This window comes from Sesamum indicum, linkage group LG2, assembly GCF_026168435.1.
Source record: "Sesamum indicum cultivar Baizhima isolate 11 linkage group LG2, ASM2616843v1, whole genome shotgun sequence".
In the NCBI taxonomy this organism is placed as follows: domain Eukaryota; kingdom Viridiplantae; phylum Streptophyta; class Magnoliopsida; order Lamiales; family Pedaliaceae; genus Sesamum; species Sesamum indicum.
The window spans coordinates 20,498,552-20,524,995 of record NC_142658.1 but is presented as its reverse complement, the minus strand read 5'-3'; the positions used below and the strand labels follow the sequence as shown (position 1 = coordinate 20,524,995).

Genomic DNA, 26,444 nt, shown 5'->3' with positions numbered 1-26,444 from the left:
CCAGGCCCAAACCTTGTTGGTCCACTCATTGTTAGAGGGCTAAAAGACCATTAGCTTGATCTCTGTAACCCTACAAACGGTGTTGTGCTAATTCAGGTCCAATACCAGCAAGTTCAAATCAATTTACCTCAGTTACCACATTAACGACATTCTACACATCCTAGGTTATCTCATCCCAAAAGGGTGCCGGCAGGGACATAGATGCCAGTTGAATCATACTAGTTAAAGATGTAGGGAGCTAACATCCCTAAATTTATGGTTGACTTGGCAGGATCACTTCTAGTTGGCATATGTGCTAGATGATGTGTATAAGTATTATATATTCCTAGGAAATAGACATCCCAAGGATTTGGGATATCCTAACTTCCTCCACTGGAACTCTTAATCTCTCGTAACTTACTCCTATAAATAGAAATTTAGGTAAATCAACAAGAGGGCTAAACTCACACAGCAAGGCTATTCGAGTTCTCTCATTTGTTTGCACTTCTCTCACACATTTCACACCATTCTTCGTACTCCAACACTCATGATTTAGTTTATCAAATCTCACGTTTGTTACTCAATGAGTTTCTTATTTTATTTCGTCATATCTTTTACTGATCTAAGTATCAAAGTATGAACCCATACTTTGCATGTTAGTCTTTTGATAATTTTAAAATTTTAAAAAAAAATCTTCCAATCGTACAGTGCTATTAAAACCCAATACACAACATTACGTTCTAATTATATATTTTATAAGAATGACAAGAGATGATAAGTAGTAGAAGAATAAAAAAGAAAATATTTCTTATAATCAATCAGTACTTGTTTAACAAAGATATTATTAATTCTAATAAATTTTTGTCACCAACATAGTTATTAAATCACTGAAATTGAATAACAATAATAATAATAATGACATCATAGGCCGGTGGGATACCCTTCTTTTCACCTTTTTTAATTTCTCTTGCTTTTAGAACTTAAAGGCGATATTATTGGTAAATGTATTGAAGACGATTTTTCATGAAATCTAACTATTATTTGGACTTTGGAAGATTTGAGGGGACAAAGTGATGTAGAGAGTGAAAAGATAGAAGAAGTGGGCAGTCTTATTTTCACATGATTTCTAGCTTCCGTGGCTTACACGAAGTTTGGCTTTATTACAAGTGGGGAACTCCATCGACTTATCCAGCAGGAAATCCGACACCTAAATTCCCATAATAGCTTATACCGACTCGGGTGCTGATTAGTTAAAGTCAACCCACCTGCAATAAGATAAACTCGAATTAGTGTCGGATTTTCATCCTTGTTAAAGTAATAATCTTGATTAGCATTGACAATGACAAACAAAGTATAATATTATAAGCTCTTTATTCAAAAGGAATGTGCGGCTTTCTTTTCACAATTCCAATTCCACTTTGCATTATGAGTCTCGATTCTTGACTCTCACTCTCTCTCTCTCTCTCTCGCCCCGTCTGTATATATATATATATATATATAATACGCGTATGCACACAAGAAAGACTTGTAATTTCTAATAAGAAGCCTGTGGATAGAGAAGTGCTCGTTTCTGCAAAAAATTAAAAATAATAATACGGGCTTTGTTTTTTTTAATTTTGTGTGTGTGTTTGTGTAGATGGTGAGGCAATGGAATGGTGGAGATAGCTGGGGTGGAGGCGACGCCGCAGGCTTCGGCAGCGTAGTTTGGGCGGCGTGGGGTGCTTTGCTCGCCCTAGTTCTCGTAATATCCGTCGTATTTTCTTGTGCGGGTGGCACGTCACAAGACAAGGCGGCTGCGGCAAATTCCCATGCTGATACATACGGCGGAGCAGCTTGCGCCGGCGCTTGTGGTGCTGCCTGTGGTGGTTGACTCATTGATCTTCTGTAGCTATTACTTTTGGGAAAACTTTTGCTGTTTATTTATGTAATTTGGTAAAGGTAATTAACTGTAAACTGTCCCACCAAAGGCATGTCTGTAAGAACGAAAAGCCAACCTTATTTGGTTGTTTTTTCCTTTTCTCTTTTTTTGGATGATTTCGAATGGTATCCGAACACATGCATGTGGTCAACTCTTATATTCGCAGGTGGAGTTATAGTCAGCACAAATTAGATTTGGCCTAATTTAAATTAATTTATGACAAATATAGTACATTTATAGTGTAATTGATATAGACTTCACCAAAAATAATCATAACAAATGTATGACATTTGCTTTATAATTGATTAATTCAACCAAACTTAATTCGAGTAGAAAAAATTGATAAAGTTATTGTGTCAGACTATTGATTCACGAGTTGTCATTGGCACTTCTATTTGTGTTGTGACTATGTTGAATGAAGCTTAAATACGTCAAAAGAATCAAGTATGTGGATAATTGAAACAGTTAATTCCAATCGAAGACATTGGACGATACAATGTCTTGAACTCGTACAATTTTCTATTTCTAGCACGTGTGTCATACTGCAGAGTGATAAAAGGTCAAATGTTATGCCATAATAAGATGAGGTTATGCCACGGCAATCAGAATGTAATGGTTTAGTCATTTATATAATATGTACCTTCTGAATCATTTAAATCTAACAACATTCACAAGCTAAAACACAAATAAAACAAGAAGCCGAATCTGTCCCTTCAATTTTTCCAGCATTGAAACAGAGTTACCTCCTCCACATCTTTATTTTTTAAGTTGTACAGGGATGTATTTCAATATGCAATGTGCAAAATAAATTAGAGCATTCCTTGACTTCTCCTGATTTCAGTCGATGAAATGTCCATGCGAAATTTATCCGCAGGTATTGGGACGAACATATCTCTTAGCTCTTGGGGAATATCAAAATCATCAAGAACCTACAGAATCATACAATCAGTATAGCTTCAATATGTACACTTTAACTCATGAGAGAGCCAAGGTGCAAATTCATAGTTAAGGATTGAGGGCAAACCTTAAAATCACCATTTACAGTTCGACCACCAACAAGGAAGACGCACCCTGTGCTTTTGCATCCAGAGAGAACTTCCAGCATTCTTCCGTAGTCCCCGCTGTAGTACTTTGGCTGTCAAAAGGAACAGAAGTTAAGACAGAGAATCGGCTAGAACATATTGACCTGTAACTAATGCTATTCATAACGCCAAAATAAGATGAAATGAGGATTTCCAGTGGAACAAACTATTTGATTTCACGGACTCTTTCTGAAATGCAAGTCTAGGTCAAAGATAATTACATAAGTTCTGACTTTTAGAAGACTGCAAAAGGAGTTGATTCACAGAGTCCTCAACCAATTGTTAGTATCTCTATAAGCAAAACTTTCATGATCAAGAGAGCATACCCACGCAAACCATTAGAAGAAAACTACTAGAATAAGACGACTAAGGTTCAACTCACTCTTGTATCATGTTAGTTTCGCAGATATTTTATACACTTAATTGATCACGAAAAAGAAATAGCTCTGCTTACCAATATCTTATGATAAGGACGAGATTAAGAATGTTAAAAAAGATGGAATAGCATTCAGCAACATTTGCCTCAGCTCAAGAAATAGAAACATTAAAAAGGAAAAATATTATATATTGGTTTGAGCGACTCCCGTACATTTATAAGCCTTGCTGCAGTATCCGCACCAATCACAAAGGCACTGCCAGGAAAGAGTTCAGCTTTCTTGTAAAAGTATGGCTGGTTGGAAATTATAACCGTCTTCCCTGCACTTGAAAGATTGAGACCATTAATAGCTCAGTCAGCTGTACAACTGATGAAGTTGAGGAGTTAGATCTATATACAATTACAATCTATATATATATATATATATAGAAGTAACGAATACAAAAGGTAAACATCATCACAACTGAAGAAACAATGGCTAAGGTATTCAAGGAATAGCCGAAAGCATACCCATCTCAAACAAAAGAGATAAAAAAGAGAGAAATGGCATTAAAGATATGTGTTCTATGTATAAATTTTTTTTATTATACAGTGCTTTGAAATTATATTCATAAAAGAATGACATAGCACACAAGTAATATTAATTGCACGTCAAGTCACTAAGAGAAACACATGAACACATAGTTGAGCAAAGCTACAGTCGGATATAATAGTTGCAACGTGGAAGGTGATATGTTAAACCTCACCAACTTTTTCGAATTGCCTGACACGTTGTTTGATTTCAGACACAGTCAGGGGAGGTTTGTCTGCATTCACTGCAGACAACTCAAAGCATGGGTATCCTTCACCAACAATGCTGCAAAGGATAATGTTGTACGTACAGTGACTAAATAGCATCTCAACAGGATAAGTAGAATATGACTGCAATTCAATGATAAGACTGTAACGTGTACCAAGATTCCGCTAGACATGTGAATAACTAGAATGCATAAAGTTTCAAGTAGACCAGCCGAAAAAGAAAGTAAACTCAAGAAGTTCTCAAATATACAAATTAAATATGGAATGGGGTAAATAATTTTACTAGTATAGACCAGAAAATACAACCTTATACCTCCATTTCGTGTGCTAATGGTAAGCATTGACTTCACAACCTCAAAGACCTTATAGATTAAAGCCATCGACAAAATCATCGACATCAACTTTTAACTTCAGCAATCAATTGTATCAATAACTCCAAAGTCTCCGTTTAGAAATTACAAATAAAGATGAAGGTCATAGGAAATGGTGCAAAGTGGAATAAAGAAAAAAGAATTAAATAAAATAGGATCCAATACATTCCTATACTGGTCAAAGTGGAAGCTGTATATATGAACTGAAGCAAGCTTCAGATGTGGTCGGAATAGAGTCGACAAAAACCAAATGCAAAATTGAAGGACATGGATAGTTAAATAACTAAAGATCTTTTGACACCATCGGATGGGGAAGACATTACAGTATCACCAGGTACATCCACATAAATGCCTGTCATGCAGACAATAAGATTTACCAAGGATCTCTGCAAGATAACACAAATTGAAAATCTCCCTTCAGAATACTGCAAGTTTTTGAAATGAGAGATTGAATTTGTGGGGCTGAAGAAGCAAGGGAGAAAAACATTTTGTGACAAGTAGAAATCAATCCACATCTTAAAGTCATGCGGGGAACAGAACAATTGCTTTATCACAAGTCTCATTGTCGGAATAACAATTTCACCAGAAACGATGAAGATACCTCGCAGCAACTTCCAAAAGCTTTAGGTGACCATCATGCAAGGGATTAAAAGAGCCAGAGAGAATTATCTTCCTTTCTGCCCTTGACATATCTGCACAACATTTCCTTCACAATGAACAAGAAAGAGAACATAAATTGTGTGATTTTGCAGCTGTATATAGCTTAAACCATACCATTTAGAAAGGGGTAAACCTTAAAGCATATTTCACCATTGATAAGTTGATCCAACTCCTGATCTTCATCAAATTGAATTTCAAATTCATCGGGAATTTCTGTATCAGTTAACTCCGAAACAAAACTTGCTGGAACCTTGCAACCATATGCTATTGCCTACAAACATATAATCAAGGCTAAACCACATTTTACTGGGATTAAGGAAAATGGACATGACATTAACATATCAAAGAATTTTCAGGCAAAATGTTATGCAAAATTAAGGACCTCTGAGTTATCAAGGAAGTACTTCGTGTGCCAGAATCAAAGCCTCACAGGTCACTGAGTAGATCGAGAAGCATGACACCACCAAAATGATAAACAAATCGACAAATGCTATGCATTCATCTAAGATTTTAATATTTCCACACTTTTAAACTGATTACATAACTGAAATCCATCACTTTTTTATGCCACAATATCATTAACCACTCAACTCAAAAGGAACAATAATTAAACAGTACCTTCAGTAAGTACTGGCTAGAAACTCCATCTTCTTGTTCACGAGTTCGCAAACCCTGAAATCATGCATGTGAACAGAGCAAAATGACTAACTCATAATGAAAACTCTAATCAGTGCGGTAAAAGATTTAAGGAAATTACATGATACCTTAGACAATGAAACAGTAGATGCCCAAAGCTGGTTAGATGTCCTTGTGGATACATGAAACCTAAATACAATATATAAATAAAGTATTAAGTCCAACTTATATATAAAGAAAATAAGCATAAAAAAGAGAAGGACAGGACATCTTTGCAGTCAGCCCTTTTTACTTTTTCAAGCATACCCCATACCAAGAGCCCACATTCATCTATCATCAAATTACCCTTGAACTCCAGAGAACGGTATTCTCATGCCAAACAACAGCCTCTAGTACTAAAATTACACTTGATGTCAATCTCCAATTAGAAGAATGCAGTATGAAGAAACAAAACATTGGGGATGAGACAATTTTTAATGTGCTAATCTATGAATGTCAGTATAATGAGAACTCAACACCTTTCATATATTATTAATAGAAAAGATATCCTATTAGCACGAGTTTCAGGAAACAGATTATAAGGCCATTTCCAATTGGTGCAGCACTACACAAAGGTAATATGTAACTTGAAAATGTTGAGTGACGCAAGTAATATGTTACCGATGATCCCCTCGCTTGGGATGTGTGCTGGCCAGAGCCCCAGTGAAACCCACACCAAGAACTGGGAACCCTGTACTCAACAGAAGACTGAACATAAGTTCCAAAACTAAGAGCCAGCAGATCAGGACACAGCAATTTCAATACAGCATTGAACCCAATCATCCTTTGACCAACAAAAACATAGGGAAAATAAATGCAATAATGAAGATTCTGCAAGTGAAATATCTGTACAAATAATATATATGCAGTTCATGGAATAAATTAGTAGTTAAGCAATTCAAGATCTTAAAACCATCATTATTCAGCTGCATGAGATGCTCTATCCTTTGCCATGTCAGGTAAATGTTACATCCCTCGCAATTAAGAGCAGTATATACTATCGTATAGTAAATCAGAACTCAAAAGAACAAAATGAATGCAATAGTATTTTTACATCAATATCTCTAAGCTAGTCAATTCACAAGAAGGAGCTCAACATGTATTAGTTGTATTTTCAATTTTTCATTTGTTTCCTTATACATTAACATGCTCCTTACTCTGTGAAGTACAACCTGGAGTTAAAATAGCAAAATTAAGGGCCAAAGGGAAATGCAGAACCATCTAACCATTTACATCCAGCCAGAAAGAAAGAGGCAGATTAATCAATTGAAATGTAGAGGAAACTCAGGAACTAGTATAATAACAGTTTAATTAGAGCTGAACTGGGTTTGATATCAGTTGATGTGCTGTTGGCCTCAGACAGCCTAATTAAACCTAAACAAAGAAACTAGTTCAATGCTTCACCATCTAATTTTGGAAAACTAATATTGCATGGGGCAATCAGGACTGCAACAAATTACCTTTATGCTCTTGTTTAGTCCAATGCATCATAGTTACCTCACACATATCACTTTATTCTGTAACTAGACGCCGGGTAAAGCCTCTATTTAATGCAGTTCCTTGGAGTTAACTTGTATTTGACAGCATAATGAGTGAAGTCACAGAAAAGCAAATAAGGTTCTAATTGAGTCATTTGGACTTTGATCTTAAACACCCATGTCAACTTAGCAATTTAATCCATTTGATATAGATATACTTACATAATGGTTATATGATTAGAACATTGAGAGAGACTAAACAAAAAAAGAAATAATGAGAAAGTCATGTAATGAATATCAGAAATAAGTAATCATTTCAGTTCAGCGAGAAGGTCAACAATTTTAATTTATGGAATGTGATTTAGTTATGTCACTCTTAACAAAGTAAGAATACAGGAACTAACTGTTCAAAAGAAAGACAATTGTTGTTCAATCAAAACCCACATATATATGTATATATCATCTGCTTTTGTTTCCACAATCTAGTAAGAGTTCAGATCAAATAAATGGTTAGAAACATCATATTAAGCATCGTGGGTTTACAAGAACACCAGGGCAAGTAAAATATATTCGCTCTCGGAGTTATTACTGCCTAAAAGAATATCACCCAGGCTCAGTTTTAACAGCCAAACGCAAAATGAAAAAGACAGATAAATTCAGCTAAGAACATCAAACCAAATTATATAATGCAACAACCCGGCTGAGAAAGCTTTAGAGCGCTATTATACGCCAACAATGCCATGTCCTCTGCAGTTTGTCGACTGGCAAATTGAGTGGGAACCTAAAACCCTCATAAAAAGATAAAACTATTCAACATCAGAAGATAAACATCTGATCCAATTTCACTTGAGAACTTTAAAAAGACAAAAGAAAACTTGAAATCAACAAAAAGAATAAAGGAAAAGCGCAAAAAATCTCTAACCTTCCCCAGTAACTGGATCATGGACATTCTAGAATAAGGCACGACTGCTTCCAAGACAGTGTTTGAAGCTCCCGGCACAGACATTAACCACCCAAGTGCCTGCCCATTTTTGTCAGGTGTTTCATTTGGACATTTAATCGAACAGTTTCTACTTGAACATCAATATGTGTAGTATCTTCAATTCAGCGTACCTGAGAGGCACCGCCAGAGAGATAAAGTACGGCTTGAGTGGGGCTGGCATGGATGGCTTCCACCATAGCTCGTGCAGAAACGTCCATTTTAGGCCGTTGGATTAGTGAATTGGCTCTGTCCTGTCGCGTCTGCTTGCAGGTAAGTGATTACGCGTTTTACGATGTCGTATGATGGTTCGATAACGGTTTTGCCTGACGCGTGTTCAGCAAACAAGAAAATCGATGATTTGATGACGGGTTTCTTAAGAACGTAGATTAGACTTCAGGAATATTTTCTACTTTACCCCCGTACTCTAAACCCCTTACATTTGACCGCTTATACTTTTAATTAGGGACAATTGCACTCCCATACTTTGAAATTTGGTGTAATTATACGTAAATTTATTATAGTTTGAAAAATTATATTTAACACCCATAAGGTTTGCTTCGATCTGACAAATAAATTCTTCCGTTAGTTAAAATTCACCGACTTTGCCGATATTAACAAAACATCAGAAAGAAAATATGTATTTATCCTCAATTGACTTATTACTAATTTATTGCAAATTAAATAATTTATTTTATGATCAAATTACCCTTGTACGTCTTCGTGCATTAATGCATGTGAGGGGTATATCTTTATCATTATTAGGTAGCTTAATCGAAAAAAAATTATTTGACATGCAATAAGCAATAATAAGTAAATCGATAGTAAATATCAAATTTTATTCAGTTTTTTTTTTTTTTTGTTAATATCATCAAATTCAATGAATTTTAATTAACGGAGTGACCTATTTATTGGACAAAAGCATACTCTAGAGATACTAAATGTAATTTTTAAAATTTTAGGAGATCAACATATAATTATTCTACATTTTTAAGGGAGGGGAGTGTAATTATTCCTTTTAATTATATCACTTTATACTCTTAAACAGTATCACAATTATACACTCACCTTAAATATCGATGTATAGTTATTGCAGTTTATTGCAATGAATTTTATAAAATTTCATGTGAAAAAACTAAAAAGGAAATGGTTAAATTCTTAGCACCTCAAAGTTATTATCTTAAAACAAATATTTCAAATGATCATTTAAATAATAAATAGATTTCAAAGTCCAACTATCTCTGTGGACAATATATTATCAAGAGTATATGCACACTAGGAGTTTATTAATAATTTTTTAGAATCAAATAATAGTTTTCATACTATACTATTTATGAAAAATAATTCTATCAGGATGAATATGGTTAAAAATTAAGATTTCGCAGGTTCTTGTTTTATTTTTAAAAGATTATTGTAATAATATTAATTTGTTATCTCTTAATACAAAATTTCTTAAATTTTTTACGTATATATGTTTTCTAAACTTATTTCGAATAGATTGTCATAGATTTAGTATAAAAATCTTGAATTTAAAATTTTTTGTAGAAAATTTTGAGCCGAAGTCATTAGACAGTCCCGTAGGGGACAATGGACATTTACTATTGGGTTGGATGTAAACCTGGGTCCTGAACTAGGTTTAGTATAAACTATATGATATTTAAATAAACTAAAAGTATATTATATTTTTTTTTAACATTACAGTAAGAAAATTAAAAAAAAATAAAAGAATGTTAACACATACTCATAGACGTAAAGGTAAAATATGAATATGTAATTATTTGAAAATAAAAGTAATATTATTTTGATATATATTTGTGGCCTTATAATTCTTAAATCATGCAAAATTTTATTTCATCCATGCAATTATATTATTCTATTTTTAATTATGATAAAATTCCTATATAACTAATTAATATTTACATTAACTATTAGGTTTGTCTTAGTTTAATGATATTCAATGAATATTTACAAATAATTTGAGAAAATATAAAAATTAGGCTTAATTGCATTTACTGCCCCGTATATTAGGGGGGGTAGCATTTCAGGGACTGTAGTTAAGTGTGTAGCAAATAGCATCCCAGAATTAAATTTTTTTTGGCTATTGAAGGACTCCGGCAATCGGAATTTTCAAATGTACCGGAAAATGCTTACCTGGACAAAAATTAGAGTTCGAATTTGGGGATTTTGCTGATGTGGCGGGGGGGTAATGAATTATTGCCAACTAAGCTAAAAAACACAAAAGAAAAATGAAAACAAAAAATAAAACCCAAAATAAAAGAAGAAATCTTCTCCCGCTGAAATCGACCGAGGTATTCTTCTCTCAGACAAAAATCTCTAACCCCCAACACTCCCAATCCCATCCCTGCAGCTGAAGAAGACGACCGAGCCCAACCCGCCACCATTTCCCTTGCTCCGAGCCCAACCCGCCACCATTTCCCTTGCTCCGAGTCCAACCCGCCACCATTTCCCTTGCTCCGAGCCCGACAGTGCGAAGATTCCGTGATGTCTTCCATGCCCAGTTGGACACAATGTTATTGTGGTAAGCCAGCTTACATTCGCACATCTTGGACTGACCAAAACCCAGGTAGACGATTCCATTCATGCCATGACTACAAGGTATGTAGAGAGAAGTTCATTTTTTCTTTCTATTTTTCCGTTTTTCATACTCTCAAATTTTTTTTTTTTTTTGGTGAGAAATGTAGAATAATGGGTGTAGATTCTTCCAGTGGGAAGATCCTCCAATGTGCTCAAGAGCAAGGTCTATAATTCCTGGGTTGGTGAGGAAGATGAATCAGCTAGAAATGGAGAAGACAAAGATGGAAAAGAAGATGAAATTTTACTTGAAGTTGCTTTTCTTGTCATGGTTTTTTTTTATTTGTGTTTGGATGCTAGGAAGTCGTGCATAAATGGAGTTTTGATGTAATTGATTGTGTAATTGATGGTGTAATTGATGGTGTTTTGCTATGTAATGGTGTAATTTGTGTAAGGATTATGTAATTCATGGTGTTTTGCTATGTAATGGATGGAGTTTTGCTGTGATGGTGTTGTTTTGCTATGTAAAATTTACACTAGTAAGCATCATGAGCTTTATTTTTAAGGATTAGTAAGCATTTTGTTTGTTTATATGTTTAAATTGTCTTAAGTTATAACCTGTGAATATGTGAATAAGCTATAAACATTAAATAATAGATTATACTAAAAACAACAGTAAAGACATAAAAACAGTAAAGATGATTATATTAACTTGATCACCTCAAAACATGATGTTTGAATAAGACTAAGTTTGCCAAACAATGGCAATCTAAAGGGCTCACAAAAAGTATAAAATCCTGCCAAAACATCATGCCAAAATGCCAAACAAGTGAAAATCACAAAACAATCCAAAATGTCAAAAGTACAAGTTAAGTTTATGTTTCTTATGAGTTGTTGCTACTGCTTCTTGGAGGCCCTTTTGAGCTTAAGCTGTGCAAGTTTGACAATGTGATGAATTTCTTTCCCCCTTGCATGATAACTGGAAAATGTTCTTGGACTGGATGCTGTGTGACACTGTATTGACTACCAAGCATAGGAGGTGGGACTCTAATATTTACCCTTGATGTTGCACTCATGGGAAGTCCAACACTCTGTAGTTGAGTGTACATTGAAGGTCCCTTAGTGTATTGTGGAGAGTTGGAAACTAGATTGGGCACTTGGAGTGTAGTGAAGATCTCATTCTCATTTTCTGCAGATTGTGAGGTGACTAGGCTCTGCATGAAAAGGGAAAAGTGTGAAATAAATTGTGAAAGAAAGCTGCAAAAAGATGTAAAGTAATACTTACAGTAATTGGGGGTAGAATAATTTCTGCCTCATTGTCCACTTGCGTCATTTCTGACTCATTTGTCACCTTCTCTTTTCCTTTGCCTTTCCCCTAAGATACATCGAAATAAACTGTGACAAGACAACTAGAAAACATACAAAATCTTAAGAAAAAGACAACTATAAAAATACTTACAGTAATTGGGGGTAGAATAATTTCTACCTCATTGTCCACTTGCATCACTTCTGCCTCATTTGTCACCTTCTTTTTTCCTTTGCCTTTCCCCTAAGAAACATCGAAACAAACTGTCAAAACTATAACAAAATAATTGGAGCCTATAAAAATACAACTATAAAAATACTTACAGTAATTGGGGCTAAAATAATTGGAGCCTCATCAGTGACCTTATTTTTTCCTTTGTCTGCCACCTGCAAATAATATCAGAAGAAGTTGTCAACACTAGCAGAATACAACTGAAGCAAAAAAAAAAACAAATCAGAAAATTGGGAACAAACCACTTTATTTTGAGATTGCTGTGTTGAAATCCTCCCTCTCTTCCTTACATTTAGCTTTGTTGGTAAAGCTTCATCAGCTGTCAATACATTATCTTCAACTGTCAAATCTGTAATTTCTTCATACCACTGAGATAGATCAGTCTTTGGGCATGTCCTTGCATTATGCTTCTCCTGGCCACACTTAGAGCATTTGACTGTTGTCTGTTGTCTTTTCAGCTTCATCCCATTACCTTTCTTCCCTTTTTTCTTCTTTGACATAGGCTCATCTGCATCTCTTCTACGTGCACTGGAAGGTCTTCCACTCCTTCTGCCAAACCTTGGTGGCAATGGAGGTATGAAGCATGTCTCATTCCACTGATTCTCACCACTTATTGGCATTATTGCACTAGCATAAATCCTCTTGTAAGCAATTACAGAATAACAGTCATCAATGTAATCCTCAGGATCATCTTTCTGATTTAAGATTGCTGAGATGGCATGCTTACAAGGAATCCCACTGAGTTCCCACTTCCTACAACTGCAAGTATGGTTTGACAAGTCCACTGCATACTGACCACCATCAAAGCATGATATCTGATAATGAAAATTATCAGCTTTGATAGGAATACAGTCACCAACTTTTTCTATATGTTTGTCAAGTATTTTTCTTATTCTTGGGCAGATTCTGTCTTTCCATTTTGCTTCAGCCATGTCCCTATTTTCCTGCAATCTCTTCATCAAAAATTCCCTTATCCACTCTAACATAGTCAGTATTGGCTTCTCCCTAGCATCCAATATCATCATATTGAAAGTCTCACAACAATTGTTCAGCAACATATCACACTTTACATTTGGACTAAAGTGTGACCTACTCCACTGTTCAGGAGGTTTATCAGAAAACCAATCAAAGGCAGTTTGATCAAGCACTTGGATATCCCTCATTCTAGCCTTAAACTCACCTTTGTTACATGCCTTTGCAGCTCTCCATAAGGCATGCTTGAATGCCAACCCTCTAAAACCTGCATTTTTGAAGTTACTGTGCATATGCCTTACACAGAACCTATGAGGTGCAGCAGGTAACACTTCTTGAAAAGCTTGAATTAATCCTTTTTGTTTGTCAGACATAAACACATATTCACTCTGATTTTCAATAGCCAAATCAGTTTTCAACAAAATCAAAAACCACTCCCAAGTTTCCCTTGATTCTGTGTTTACAACAGCATATGCAATTGGGTAAAGATTGTTGTTTGGATCCACCCCTACTGCAGTTAGAAGAATTCCCCCATGAGGCCCCTTTAAGTGGCACCCATCAACACCAATTATCTTCCTACACCCCTCTTTGAAACCAATTTTCATTGCTGAAAAACAAACATAAAACTTACTAAATCTGTTTTCCCTTCCCACATCTTCAGTCCCCACAATGACAGTGCTACCTGGATTGGTTCTTCTAATCTCATCTGCATAATCCCAAAGTCTTGTATATTGGTACTCAGGACTGCCCTCAAGTTTTTTCAATGCTTTTCTTTTGGCTCTATATGCTTGATCTTTGGAGATATGACATCTAATCTCATTTATAGCATCCACTCTAAACCCCTTCACAGACCTCTTGGGATCAGATTTGAATTTGTCAAGATATTTATCGCAGAGCCAACTAGACTTTACATTTTTTAGATTGAAAGTCTTGGCACACTTGTGTTTAGGGTTGTAATCCCTAATCTGAAAAGTGCATTCATCTTTTACTTTACGAGCATGTAACCTCCAATCACAATTTGTATCACCACATTTAGCATAGTATCTGCTTGGGTCACTTTTTGTGCAAATTATATGTCTTCTTGTCTTAATTGCATGTGACTGAATAGCATTTCTAAGCTCACCCTTTGTGCTAAACATCATCCCCAATGTAAATGTTGGATCAAATTTTTCAGCAGGATTAAAAATAGGGTAGCTAGATTCACTTTGCTCATCATCACTGACTTTATTTTCATTTAGATCAATCTCATCACCCATAATATCTGTCTCACCATCATCACTAGACCCACTTAGACCATCAGAGTTGTTTTCATCATCAACTTCTAAATCTGATGTTGTTTTATCATCCACATAATCATCAAATAATATGTCATCATCTTCTACCTCTGTTGATATATCATAATCAGAATCAAACAAGTCTGAATCCTCATCTTCATCATTAACATCATCTTTTCTACCCCCCTCACTAAACATCTCAACATATACAGGGACATCCCTCGCATGCCTGTACTCCCTCCCCAACTCTAAACACTGTGAATCTGTAGTTAGGAGCTGAAAACCAGTTTTTACTTTCTTATAGTATCTCTTATCACCAACCAACCCTAATTTATCACAGAACAAATTAAGGTTTGCAAAACATATGTGACTTGAGTCTACATAGTCAAACTTAGCAACCTCGCCACCAATATAATAAGGAATAGTACAATTACTTGGGCTAAATTTTCCCCCATAATAATATGTGACAGTAGTTGAACTACTGTCAGGATCTGTAAATTAAAAACCAATCAAAAAAATAATACTAAATTAGAAATATCACCATCACCAACAGACTAAGCAAGCAGAAAAAAAATAATACTAAATTAGAAATATCACCATCACCAACAGACTAAGCAAACAGAAACAAAATAATACTAAATTAAATATCACCATCACCAACCAGTGAACGTGTGCAAATTCAGCAACTCTATATTTCATGCTGCCATTTTGCCTTAGATAATATAACTTTGATTCCAAAGTCAATTGATTCACATCCTATGCAGGTACTCATATGCTCCAGAGATTGGTGCATAATGTTCTGGTTACCAGGTTCTTTGTGCAGTTGAGCCAATTACCTGTTCATATCGCATTACTTATTTGTGCTTGGAAAATCAAGTCTTATGAAACTTACACTGTAGCTGGTTCTTAGTCTAAAATCAACTCAAACTGGCCTTTAAGAATAACATCTCAAGTATTGCCATGTCAGTTAACTCTTATGTTACAATTCTATTTAACAATCAGTTCATACTCTTAATTTAACACAATTCAGATTATTGGAAACTGCCATTTAGTTTATCAATCATTCATAATCTAAAAACTAAAGTTCAAGATCTCCTACTACTTAAATTCTCTGCTGATACACTTTCACTTGAATATTCTTAACATTGGCCAAATGTATATGCTCAAAAGAAGTATATGTAGATTAATCATTCTGTTGTCTTTAATTCCAGGGAACAGGTAATCTAATCTGGAAGCATGCAATTGGACATCCAATTACTTCATCTGCTTATGTAGATGAGAACACCCAAGTGATGTCTAATGGCTCCATTCTGTCTGGCAGGTAATGGTTAAGGCTTAGCATATTAAGTTGGCTTGTACTGATTAATTTTCCTAATCGTTCTTACTCATCCTTTTCAGGTTAATCTGCGTCTGTGACAGTTCTAGTGGTATGCATGTGCTTACAGTTGACTCGAATTCTATTGGAGGTTCAAAGCAAAATATGAAAGACATAGTACAGGAATTTGCTCGATTGGACTTGGAAGACGAGACCTAACGAAGCACACACTTCCTCCCTCAGTTATACATAACTGGATTGAGGCGAAAGCCCTACCGCTTGGAGGGTCTTTCACAACTTTACATATTAAAAATAGAAACAACAAAAAAAAATTAATTTCTTCATACCCCCACATACTGATACAGAAAGATAACATCCCCCCACATTTTTTTCCTCGAACAATTAAAATGAAAACGCAGTGGGAGACAAAGAGGGACCACAAAATGCGTATTAAAATGAAAACACAGTGGGAGACAAAGAGGGGCAATGGGGGACCACAGACAAGAAGAGGGAAACTTACGGTATAAAGGAGGTGGGAGGTTTAGGTGACGCTTGCTCCGTATAACCACCATTTTCTTGTCTTTGGTGCTCTCTATTCGTCGTCTTCTTCAGGTGATATGATCAAAGATTAGGGTTGGGGATTGTTGGGGATTAGGGTTCTTTGTCTGTTGATTTGGGAAAGAAAATGACGTACGCGTTTCTTTGTTGCCGTTTTGTTTTGTTTTTGTTTTTGTTTTTGTTTTTGTTTTTGTTTTTTAAGTTATTTTCCACGTCAACGGACAAGTTGGCAATTAAATCTACACCACAGCCACGTCAGCAGCTTATATGGCAATAATTCATTACCCCCCCCGCCACATCAGCAAAATCCCCAAATTCGAACTCTAATTTTTGTCCAGGTAAGCATTTTCCGGTACATTTGAAAATTCCGATTGCCGGAGTCCTTCAATAGCCAAAAAAAAATTAATTCTGGGATGCTATTTGCTACACCCTTAACTATAGTCCCTGAAATGCTACCCCCCCTAATATACGGGGCAGTAAATGCAATTAAGCCTAAAAATTATAAACGGCTATGAGCGTACAATGATATGCATCATCTGTTTAAATTATATTATACATTAATTATATAGTAAATATATTATACTTATCGCGTAATTATTTGAAATTTGATCAGATTTAATTTGAGTTAAATATTTCATTATTTAATAAATAATAACAATTAAAATAAGTAGAAGTTAACAACAACTGCTTGTTAACGTTATGTTGCAATTATTAGCAGTAGCACTTCCACTTGTGAAGAGGCGAAAAGAAACTAAAAACTTTGAATTAAAATAAGCATAGAAGTAGAAGTAGAAGCGCGCCTACCCATCGAGAAGACAAAAGGAGGACCAAAAGCGCGCTACAGTATTCGCACTCCCGTTTCCGTTTATCTATATTATTATTAAAAAATGCTGTACACATAAAATGACGACTTTAAAATCATTATATTAATTTTTTGTGATTTAAAAATACATAAGATAATCAATTTATTTAAACTTTATTTCTTTATTATAATATATAGAAAATATATTTTTAAAAATTATTTATTATATAACTACATGTGTGTGCGAATAACAATAGAGTGTAGTTTCTTTGATTTCACAAAAATTGATGTACTGTACTTAACTGAACTTTCCTTTTCGTCTTTGACACGCTGCTGTGTTGTTGGTTTCTGATGCAAAATAATCCGTTTCCCAAGGCTCCCTTTCCTCAGCTCAAAACAACTCCTTTTTAAACTTTTCCCTGTAAGCCTCCTCTGCCTGCCTACTCTCAAAACCTTTCATTTCATATAAACTCCCTCTGTGAACCGCATTTCCGTCTCACAGATTTCTTTTCCTTCCATCCACTTTGTTTTCTGAAAGAATTTCATTCATCGTTTGCTTTTTATCTTGGTTGCATTTCCAATTGTCACATTTCGTGGTGTCTTGGGCAATATGTTAGCTATACTTGCTGTTTTGATTTTACTTTTGTGCAGTTCTCCTAGTATTGTAGTGTTGAGTTCTTTGAATGCTGACGGCGTAGCTCTGTTATCATTCAAGCAGTCAGTTAAAGACGACCCAGCAGGGGCACTTAGTAGCTGGAATTACTCTGATGAAACCCCTTGTTCCTGGAATGGCATTACATGCAAAGATCAGAGAGTTATCTCTGTTAGCATTCCTAAGAAGAAACTCTCTGGCGCTGTTTCTTCTTCTCTTGGTTCTCTCTCTGAGCTTAGGCATGTGAATTTAAGGAGTAATAACTTTTCTGGAAACTTACCTTCTGAGCTTTTCAAGGCCCAGAGGCTGCAAAGTTTGGTGCTTTATGGGAATTCCCTTTCTGGGACTTTGCCATTTGAGGTTGGGAATCTCAAATACCTTCAGACTTTAGATTTATCACTGAATTTCTTTGATGGGTCATTGCCCCCATCTTTAATTCAGTGCAAAAGGTTGAGGAATCTTGTTCTTCATCACAATAACTTTAGTGGTTCTTTGCCTGATGGATTTGGGAAAAACATGGCATTGTTGGAAAAGCTTGATGTTTCCTACAATGAATTTGGTGGCTCAATTCCTGGTGACTTGGGCAATCTTGCTAATTTGCAAGGAACTGTTGACTTGTCTCATAATATGTTTAATGGTTCAATCCCAGCTAGTCTTGGCAATCTTCCTGAGAATGTTTACATTGATCTCACCTATAACAAATTAACAGGTCCAATTCCACAAAATGGAGCTCTAGCAAATAGAGGGCCGACGGCCTTTATTGGGAATCCTGGTCTTTGTGGTCCTCCTCTGAAGAATCTATGTTCTTCGGGTAGTGAAGCAAGTCCACCTTTCTCATTTCCTTACTTGCCTAATAGTTACCCTCACCAAGATGTTGTAGGTGGAGGGGGGCTGAGTAAAGCAGCTGTGATTGCCATTGTTGTGGGTGATTTGGTTGGTGTTTGCGTTATTGGGTTGCTGTTTGCGTATTGTTACTCAAGGATTTGCTCTTGTGGGAGGAGGAGGGATGATTATGAGTATGGTTTTAAGAAGGGAGGTAGAGTTAGGAAGGAATGTTTATGCTTTACAAAGGATGAGTTGGAGACTCCTTCGGAAAATACAGAACAGTATGATCTAGTGCCGTTGGACGAAGAGGTGGGATTTGATCTCGACGAGCTCTTGAAGGCGTCCGCATTTGTTCTTGGAAAGAGTGGGTTTGGAATTATGTACAAAGTTGTGCTTGATGATGGACTTACATTGGCCGTTCGGAGATTGGGCGAAGGAGGTTCACAAAGGTTTAAAGAATTCCAAACTGAAGTGGAAGCTATAGGAAAGCTTAGACATGAAAACATTGTGACTCTCAGAGCTTATTATTGGTCAGTAGATGAGAAGCTGCTCATATATGATTTCATACCAAATGGCAATCTTGCTACTGCAGTTCATGGTCAGCTTAGCAAATCTCTTTTGTGCATTATTATAGTCATTTTGATTTCTTGCTTCCTTGCTTGTCGGTATAACTATAAAACTTATTGTGCATGCTGACATCCTCAGGAAAGTCAGGGTTAACGACGTTTACACCTCTTCCATGGTCCCTGCGGTTGAAAATAATGAAAGGAGTGTCGAGAGGCGTCGTTTATCTGCACGAGTGTAGTCCAAAAAAGTATGTTCATGGTGACATAAAACCATCGAATATATTGCTTGGACATGACATGGAGCCCAAAATCTCTGATTTTGGTATTGGTCGTTTGGCTAATATAACCGGCGGATCACCAACTGTGCAGTCAGGTCGAATGGTCTCCGAGAAACCACAGCAGTGGCAACAGAGCAGTACAGCTTCAGAAGCTGCAATGTTTTCCCCGGTTGTGTCCTTCAGCCCCAATTATCAAGCTCCAGAGGCGCTAAAAGTGGCGAAACCATCCCAAAAGTGGGATGTCTACTCATACGGAATAATATTACTGGAAATGATAACTGGAAGAATGCCACTAGTCCAAGTGGGAAACTCGGAAATGGATCTCGTCCAGTGGATGCAGCAACGCATCAAAGAGAAGAAACCACTTGCCAATGTTTTAGACCCTTACTTAGTTCAAGATGCTGATAAAGAAGAAGAGATGATAGCGGTTCTAAACATTGCAATGGCGTGCACGCAAAGCAGCCCCGATGCCAGACCTTCTATGCGACATGTTTCGGATGCTCTAGAAAGGGTGTCATCATCCCTTGACTGAAAGTTCATGCAGCTCTTGGAGTCGATTGCAATTGCATACGGTCGAGGGCATTTATTACCCATCAACTATCACTGTTTGTTCAAGTTTTGTGTATGAAAATGAAGGACTTCAACTTGTCTACTTCTTGATCTTACTATAAACCTTAATTCTTGTTATTTGCTGGTCTATCATTTTACATTTGTGTTTGTTCTTAATGTTGTTCCATGTTTCTCTGTCCAAGACTTTACACATATTCCTTTGAAATAATAAAATTTGTAAAGTAAAAACAAAAAGAATGAAGACATTAATTTGAAATGACAATCTTGAGCATGATGTACTAAAATGCTGAAGATTCTGGTACAGACAACATTAACTATAAATTCCTGGCACTGAAACTTATTCTCAATTTATGGCAACTTTCCAGATCTTCTTCCATCATTACTGATTCCAGCTCTTTTGCAACATACAACTACAAATAGGTGAGTCGCACGTGAACAGATATAAAGGCAATATTTCCTGTCCAGTTATACCACATACTCAAAGATTAATCCGAATTGTATTTTTTATTAATTAATATATGCAGATTATCCACATGTATTGAAAAATTATAATTTCGTATCTAATACTTCATAATTATAGGATCACTGAATCTCGATTTAGACATGTTCCATTTTCTTATTCAGTATCATCGCAACTTATAGTAAAGGTCCTGTATTATTTTTCTCACAATTATATATTTAATATAGAAAAAGATAAAAGTATTTACAACTTTATTTCTTTGGAAATGTATGTAAATTGTTTTGTGTAAAATTCAAATGTGAGCAGTCTATAGCTGTAGGGCACGAGCATGGCTAAAGTGGGAATTTGTGAGGAGTGAACTCCACAATCCACGTACACGTATTATTGGGACTTGGGAGTCTTTTCTTTGTCTAACCAATTTTTAGGTATTCATTAATTGACAACAAATTGCCAATCCTTGACTTTTAGCGTATCAGAACTTCTTGTCGGAATGTAGATTGTCAATTTTAATGTGGAGCTCATGTTTCTACAGTCCTAAACTTTGAACCATGCTCATCCGCTAATCATTCATGCAATTCGAGGTGGATGAAGTTGGAAGAAAAAAAAATTTTCGCCCCCTTTTGACTTCAACTTTGGAAAGTGTAAGAAACTCAAGTTTGTAGCAATATTAAATACTTTAGTGTTAAATACACTTTGCAATTTTAAATTATACATTTCATTTTGTTTACATCTTTAAAATATTAAAGTAATAAAAATACTCTAACAAAATAATTTGTATTGATAAGACAAAATGCGATTCTCACTTACCCCTATATTTTTTTATTCTACTTGCTAAAATATGTTTTATTAAAGTATATTCCCCCAAACTATTTTTAGTGATTTAAAATTTTACTCATATTTTATTTTAAAAATTATATTTATAATTTCTTATAAATTATGGAACACAAAATATATTTATAAGCTCAATATATGTACATATATTTTACAAAACTAAATAAATTATGTTAAAAAGTACATGTAAAAATGTGTCAATACATAATGCATATAATATTATAGAAACACTATGTTATATAACTTAAAAACTTTTATCCAATTACATGTCCACGTAATAAAAATATAGCATATCATTACTTAAAAATATAGAATATTATATATTAATTATATTATAAATTTACATATTTTAAAGTATATATATTCGATGTAATATATTTTAAATTTATATTGATAATTTATTCTAAAAAGTTCAGTATATATAACAAAACAGACAAAAATTATGTACACTTTTTACAAGTTGTATAAAAAAATAAGAATTGTAAATTTATAGAGTTTATATAGATTTTATACTCAGTATAAAAATTATAAATTTTGGATAGCGTTTATTGAATAAGTGAGAGAAAGATATTGTGATGATAAAAAAAATGAGCGGCAAAACAAGACAGAAATGTGCTAGTTATCTTTTTTAAGAAAACCCATTATTGGTTAGTAAAGAACACAAATGAAAGGATAAAAAAAGGTCGATTGACAAAAGGAAAATAATTTACAAGATATGATTTATCTGCATCTAAAGTATCACTTCCAACAAATATTGAACTTAAAAAAAGAGAAATTTCTTTCTTTCGAAATCCTTTGATATATGAGATGAATTGAATCTAGTAGTTCAATTTCTTACTTGTTTCAATTGAGTTGCATGGATTTGGATACGTATAAAAAACCACAAAAAAAGAGTTTTTTTTTATGGTTGTTCCATATACGTCGGCTTTGGCTCGACTGAATGTTCTCACGAAACTTGAGTTAAGTTATAGAAAAAAACAGGATTCTTGCATTTAAATAAGTTTAGCCAAACACCCTCTTAATCCAAATTCAAACTTTAGATCAGTGTGCTTTCTATAATACTTCATTTCCAACTTGGTGAAGGATCTTTCTACTTTGTAGGGGAGCAACAAAAGAAATCAAAGTTACTGTACTTCTCTATAGTTCATTAAATCTGTGTAGTTATATGGCCTTCCTATGCTGCATTTTAGCACTGAAGTGCTAAAAGAGTTCTGTTTTCAAGCCAATAGATAAGAACATATTGTAGAAGCAAGAAATCAGGCCAAGAATTTCTTATGGAAAGGATCTGAACCAGCATACACTCTCTTAGCAAAGACTAATGGCAAATCTAAATTGAGTACACGGGAACAGTTTAGATCAGATTCTAAGAAAATTAATTTGTGGAAGTCATTCTGATTTTCTTGTATGTTAAAGTTGGAGAGAGTGGAGCAATGCTGATGAAGAGGGCAAGCGACGAGCATCGTCCTTGCATGCAATTCTCAGCCTCTTCACGCGATCCAAGAACTCCCTGTCCACGATCATCAATTCATCAGACGGTGAAAACCTCAGGATAAGCAGTAAAATATGATTCGTTCTTGAGGCGAATGCATAAACATTGAACATGTTGTTTTAAGATGAATCGCCGTTTTTCTATTCAGGGCAGAAACTAACATAAATTACTGATACTTACTTCCATGGGACGTCCCCAACGGTCCTCCATTCATCATCCTTGTCTTTGTAAAACAAGGAGAATGGCGAGTCAGCATGGAACAACCTCAGACCAGATATCGATTGTTTTCCTGATCAATTGTATGACAGTTCCTCATCAAATTTTAGTATAGAACAACCAAGATACACAAACTTGATTATGTTTTTCAACATACCAAACATGTCTTCCAGTTGAATTGCAAGACTGAAATAGTCCATATGGTCAAGGATGCAAATCTTTCTACCAACAAGCACCCCGTCCATGTTAACTTTCACGTAAGTCCAACGTTGTTTGCTTTGAATTCCCTCTGATTCCTCGTCACAGTTTTCCTTAACTCTCTGCGGGTTAAGACAAACAGTTTTTTTCAGCTGAGGATGCAGCTGATGCCAGTCTACCAGGACATCATAATTCTCTGCAATAAACAGCAACATGGATATGTAACATCCTTGAAAGACATTTTGAAGTTGGATAACATTGTAAGAAAGCATAACCTTTAGAAAGCGAAATGATCTTATGTACCATGAGAGGAAGGGTAACAAGCCTCGGGCTGCAATGCTCGTAGACTTAGTCCCAAATCAATGATGTTAGAGTCATCTTTGCTTAGATAGTATTCCGCGTGATTTAAAAGGTAGCCTGATGCATTTGAATCCATGGTTGAAGATACGTGCACAAATATAGTTATCACTACTGTTATCAGCTCTATTACATCGATATCCTGATGCCCGTGTATTTATATTTCCATTTGTAAAACCTGAGATCAGAGATGGTAAGAAGAAGTGGGGACAGAGGTGGACAACAATGACTTTATCCCATTACCAATCATTGAGCAGCAGTTATGAATTCTGCCAATCTTAACATGTTGATGTTCAGAGGAGTTAGCAAGAGAACACAAGGACAAAGGATGGGCTCAAGTGATACACCAAAAGTAGGCTTGGATTCTTGCATCCCCATATTGCTACACAAATCCTTCTTGCTCAGCTGACAGTTCTCAGTAGCAGAAAAACATGCTAGTGTTTCATTGTCCAAGTCGATCCGTTCACTGACTAGGAAACTTGTCACAATAACGACACAAATTCGGTAAGTTTAGAACGATTCTTGTTGCTTTTCTGCGCCCCAGTGTGTTGTACCAGAGACAACGTATCCAAGATTCAGAGAAATTAGTTTAGGCAGTGTAACATAAGGTTTAATGAAGTAGATAGAGTAGCATAGTTTTCATAATTTGTCCCACATCGAACGTTTAAAGAAGCGTCTACAAGTGGTCGAGTATAAGTGAGGAGTTCTGGGACCGAATTAAGCATACCTTTCTCGGCCTTTTGGCTAAGATCAAGTGTAGTATCTGTTCTTATCAGTTTAATATCTGATACGTGAGCCATTGGCTCACATGATATTAAATTAATTTTTTTAGGGGGAGAGCCCGTCACAGCAGCTTGCTGCTGGGTCTCTCGCGCGTCGTCTTGGCGTTGCACTATTGCCTTGGCCTGGCGCACCCCACCAATTCCAAGTTCGCATGTTTGTTCTGTAAGTCCCTGGGTAACGGTCCTTCTCAAACAGTGGGTACAAGAAGAATTCTGGCGGTATATACTGCTTGTTTGTTTTCTTGCTGTTTGCTTTTTCAGTGAGAGTTCATCTGGTATTACTCATAGAAAATCTCTCCAAACGAATGTGATTTTGATCCTTTGAACTACTCGATGAATTTAGATTGTTTTAGTCCATCATGACCATAGAACGAATATATCCAACAATAAATCTAATTCCGAATTATAGAGCATATGATGGAAACCCCGAATAAACAAAATGTTGAACCAACAATAAATCTAATTCTGAATTATAGAGCAGAACCAACAATAAATCTAATTCTGAATTATAGAGCATATGATCAAAACCCGAATGAACAAAATGTTGAATTGAATCGTACCTGTCCTATGCTAGGAGGTTTTTGATCCTCGTTGCTTTACAATCTTTCTCATGTACACCTTTTCCCAAGTACGAGTTCTGCTTGTAGGGATATGGGGCTCACGTTCGTCATAGGAACTTTCTAGCTCTACTCACTCTTGGCCCTTCTAGTCTCTTCCGGTTCTGTTTGCTACTGCAGGTGATTGAATTAAAGATAGAATTATCCCATGAGTTCTTTTATACAATATAAATCAATCATCGAGAGAATGTAAGAGACATGCACAATGATGTTTTTAAGATTCCATGTTCAGTCCTCAATCACAGGTTTGATCCATCAAAACCGAAATTCAATAGAAGAAGTGATGTGATATCCCTAGTTAATATTTCCCACATCGATAAGAACATGTGCAAGTATACGGAAATGTCTACAAAAGGAGCTGGAAGGATATTGGGCTCCATACTTACCTGGACGGGGTCAATGGGTGATCAATAAGGCCTATGGCCTAGGTTGGCGACCTCCATTGCACTTAGGAGGGGCGCCCGCCTAAGGTCGGCCCAAGTGGTCGAGCCTACGTCATAATTTGTGGTAGAGGGGGCCTGCGTTCGCGCGGCCCCTGCCCAATTCTAGTTCTAAAATTTGTTTGGCTTAGCATGGTCGTGGGCTCATCAAAATTTGGTTTGTGGATTCTTGGCCATCCGTGAGTAGGCGAAAAATCTCAGTAAAAGATAATTGGTTCTTGAAAAATTTGTAGAATTTTTGTAAAGAATATGCAAAGTGGAATTTTCCTCCTTTTAATTAATAATAGAGTGATATAAAGAAATTATGGTTATGGATATAAATTTTTAATAAAATGTATACTTTAAAAAAAGTGGAAACAAATTTACATAATGTTCTTGTTTTGGGGTATTTTGAGAGAGAAAAACAAAGATAAATAAAAATAAGTTAGAGATAGTGTGTATGATTGGATTTATTTTTAGAGATAATATAAAATAAGTATGGTATGTTTGATGTTGGATAGTGAGGAGACAAAGTACTGTTCATTGTCAAATCACGTCTCTTTTATATATATTTATATATATATATGTATAAAAATATATATTTATTTAGAGTGATTTAAAATAAATATTATTTTTTAATTAATTATATTTTTTGAAAAAAGTAATTAAAACTTTTTTAAGATAATCAAAAATATATTCAAAACTTACAAAACTAAGCAAACCAAACATAGTCTATATTTTGGCCAAAATCAAAACCAAAGATAGTGTATATGTTTAATGTTGTGTTTGGGAGACAAAAATTAGTATTATTGTCAAATCATGTAATTTTATATATATTTATGCATATGTATGTGTGCATATATATGTATGTATTTATG

General features: G+C 35.3%; 3 protein-coding genes and 2 non-coding genes across 5 annotated transcripts; 3 read left to right on the top strand and 2 right to left on the bottom strand.

Moving 5' to 3' along the window:
- Positions 1 to 2,499: 2,499 nt before the first annotated feature.
- LOC105156355 (Nucleotidylyl transferase superfamily protein) lies at positions 2,500 to 8,672 on the bottom strand. Its single transcript, XM_011072465.3, has 12 exons — positions 8,451 to 8,672; positions 8,260 to 8,358; positions 8,034 to 8,118; positions 6,481 to 6,550; positions 5,949 to 6,009; positions 5,803 to 5,856; positions 5,299 to 5,455; positions 5,126 to 5,216; positions 4,102 to 4,211; positions 3,569 to 3,675; positions 2,922 to 3,032; positions 2,500 to 2,826 (listed from the first exon to the last, which is right to left on the bottom strand). The coding sequence occupies exons 1-12, from the start codon at positions 8,535 to 8,537 to the stop codon at positions 2,707 to 2,709; spliced, it is 1,152 nt and encodes a 383-aa protein (XP_011070767.1). The 5' UTR covers positions 8,538 to 8,672; the 3' UTR covers positions 2,500 to 2,706.
- Positions 8,673 to 17,624: 8,952 nt separating this feature from the next.
- On the top strand, positions 17,625 to 20,314 carry LOC105156354 (receptor protein kinase-like protein ZAR1). Its single transcript, XM_011072464.3, has 2 exons — positions 17,625 to 19,381; positions 19,489 to 20,314. Exons 1-2 carry the CDS (start codon positions 17,917 to 17,919, stop codon positions 20,157 to 20,159), a joined length of 2,136 nt encoding a protein of 711 aa, XP_011070766.3. The 5' UTR covers positions 17,625 to 17,916; the 3' UTR covers positions 20,160 to 20,314.
- Positions 20,315 to 22,744: 2,430 nt separating this feature from the next.
- On the bottom strand, positions 22,745 to 24,197 carry LOC105156730 (auxin-responsive protein IAA32). Its single transcript, XM_011072949.3, has 4 exons — positions 23,695 to 24,197; positions 23,351 to 23,587; positions 23,158 to 23,266; positions 22,745 to 22,995 (listed from the first exon to the last, which is right to left on the bottom strand). The coding sequence occupies exons 1-4, from the start codon at positions 23,825 to 23,827 to the stop codon at positions 22,896 to 22,898; spliced, it is 579 nt and encodes a 192-aa protein (XP_011071251.1). The 5' UTR covers positions 23,828 to 24,197; the 3' UTR covers positions 22,745 to 22,895.
- A 274-nt stretch (positions 24,198 to 24,471) lies between these two features.
- On the top strand, positions 24,472 to 24,667 carry LOC148789259 (U2 spliceosomal RNA). The gene has a single exon (XR_016064309.1). It is a non-coding gene; the product is annotated as a U2 spliceosomal RNA (small nuclear RNA).
- Positions 24,668 to 25,525: 858 nt separating this feature from the next.
- LOC148789258 (U1 spliceosomal RNA) lies at positions 25,526 to 25,686 on the top strand. The gene has a single exon (XR_016064337.1). It is a non-coding gene; the product is annotated as a U1 spliceosomal RNA (small nuclear RNA).
- The last annotated feature ends 758 nt before the right edge of the window (positions 25,687 to 26,444 follow it).

What these genes read in the sequence shown, in the direction of transcription:
- LOC105156355 (XM_011072465.3), bottom strand. Translation starts at nt 8,537, where the DNA reads ATGGACGTTTCTGCACGAGCTATGGTGGAAGCCATCCATGCCAGCCCC. An exon ending in TCTAAAGCTTTCTCAGCCGG is followed by an intron (nt 6,551 to 8,033) that starts GTTGTTGCATTA and finishes TGTTGAGTACAG; the next exon opens with GGTTCCCAGTTCTTGGTGTG. An exon ending in CCCAAGCGAGGGGATCATCG is followed by an intron (nt 6,010 to 6,480) that starts GTAACATATTAC and finishes TATTGTATTTAG; the next exon opens with GTTTCATGTATCCACAAGGA.
- LOC105156354 (XM_011072464.3), top strand. Translation starts at nt 17,917, where the DNA reads ATGTTAGCTATACTTGCTGTTTTGATTTTACTTTTGTGCAGTTCTCCT. An exon ending in TCTTGCTACTGCAGTTCATG is followed by an intron (nt 19,382 to 19,488) that starts GTCAGCTTAGCA and finishes TGACATCCTCAG; the next exon opens with GAAAGTCAGGGTTAACGACG.
- LOC105156730 (XM_011072949.3), bottom strand. Translation starts at nt 23,827, where the DNA reads ATGGATTCAAATGCATCAGGCTACCTTTTAAATCACGCGGAATACTAT. An exon ending in TCAACTGGAAGACATGTTTG is followed by an intron (nt 23,267 to 23,350) that starts GTATGTTGAAAA and finishes ACAATTGATCAG; the next exon opens with GAAAACAATCGATATCTGGT. An exon ending in GTTGGGGACGTCCCATGGAA is followed by an intron (nt 22,996 to 23,157) that starts GTAAGTATCAGT and finishes GATCGTGGACAG; the next exon opens with GGAGTTCTTGGATCGCGTGA.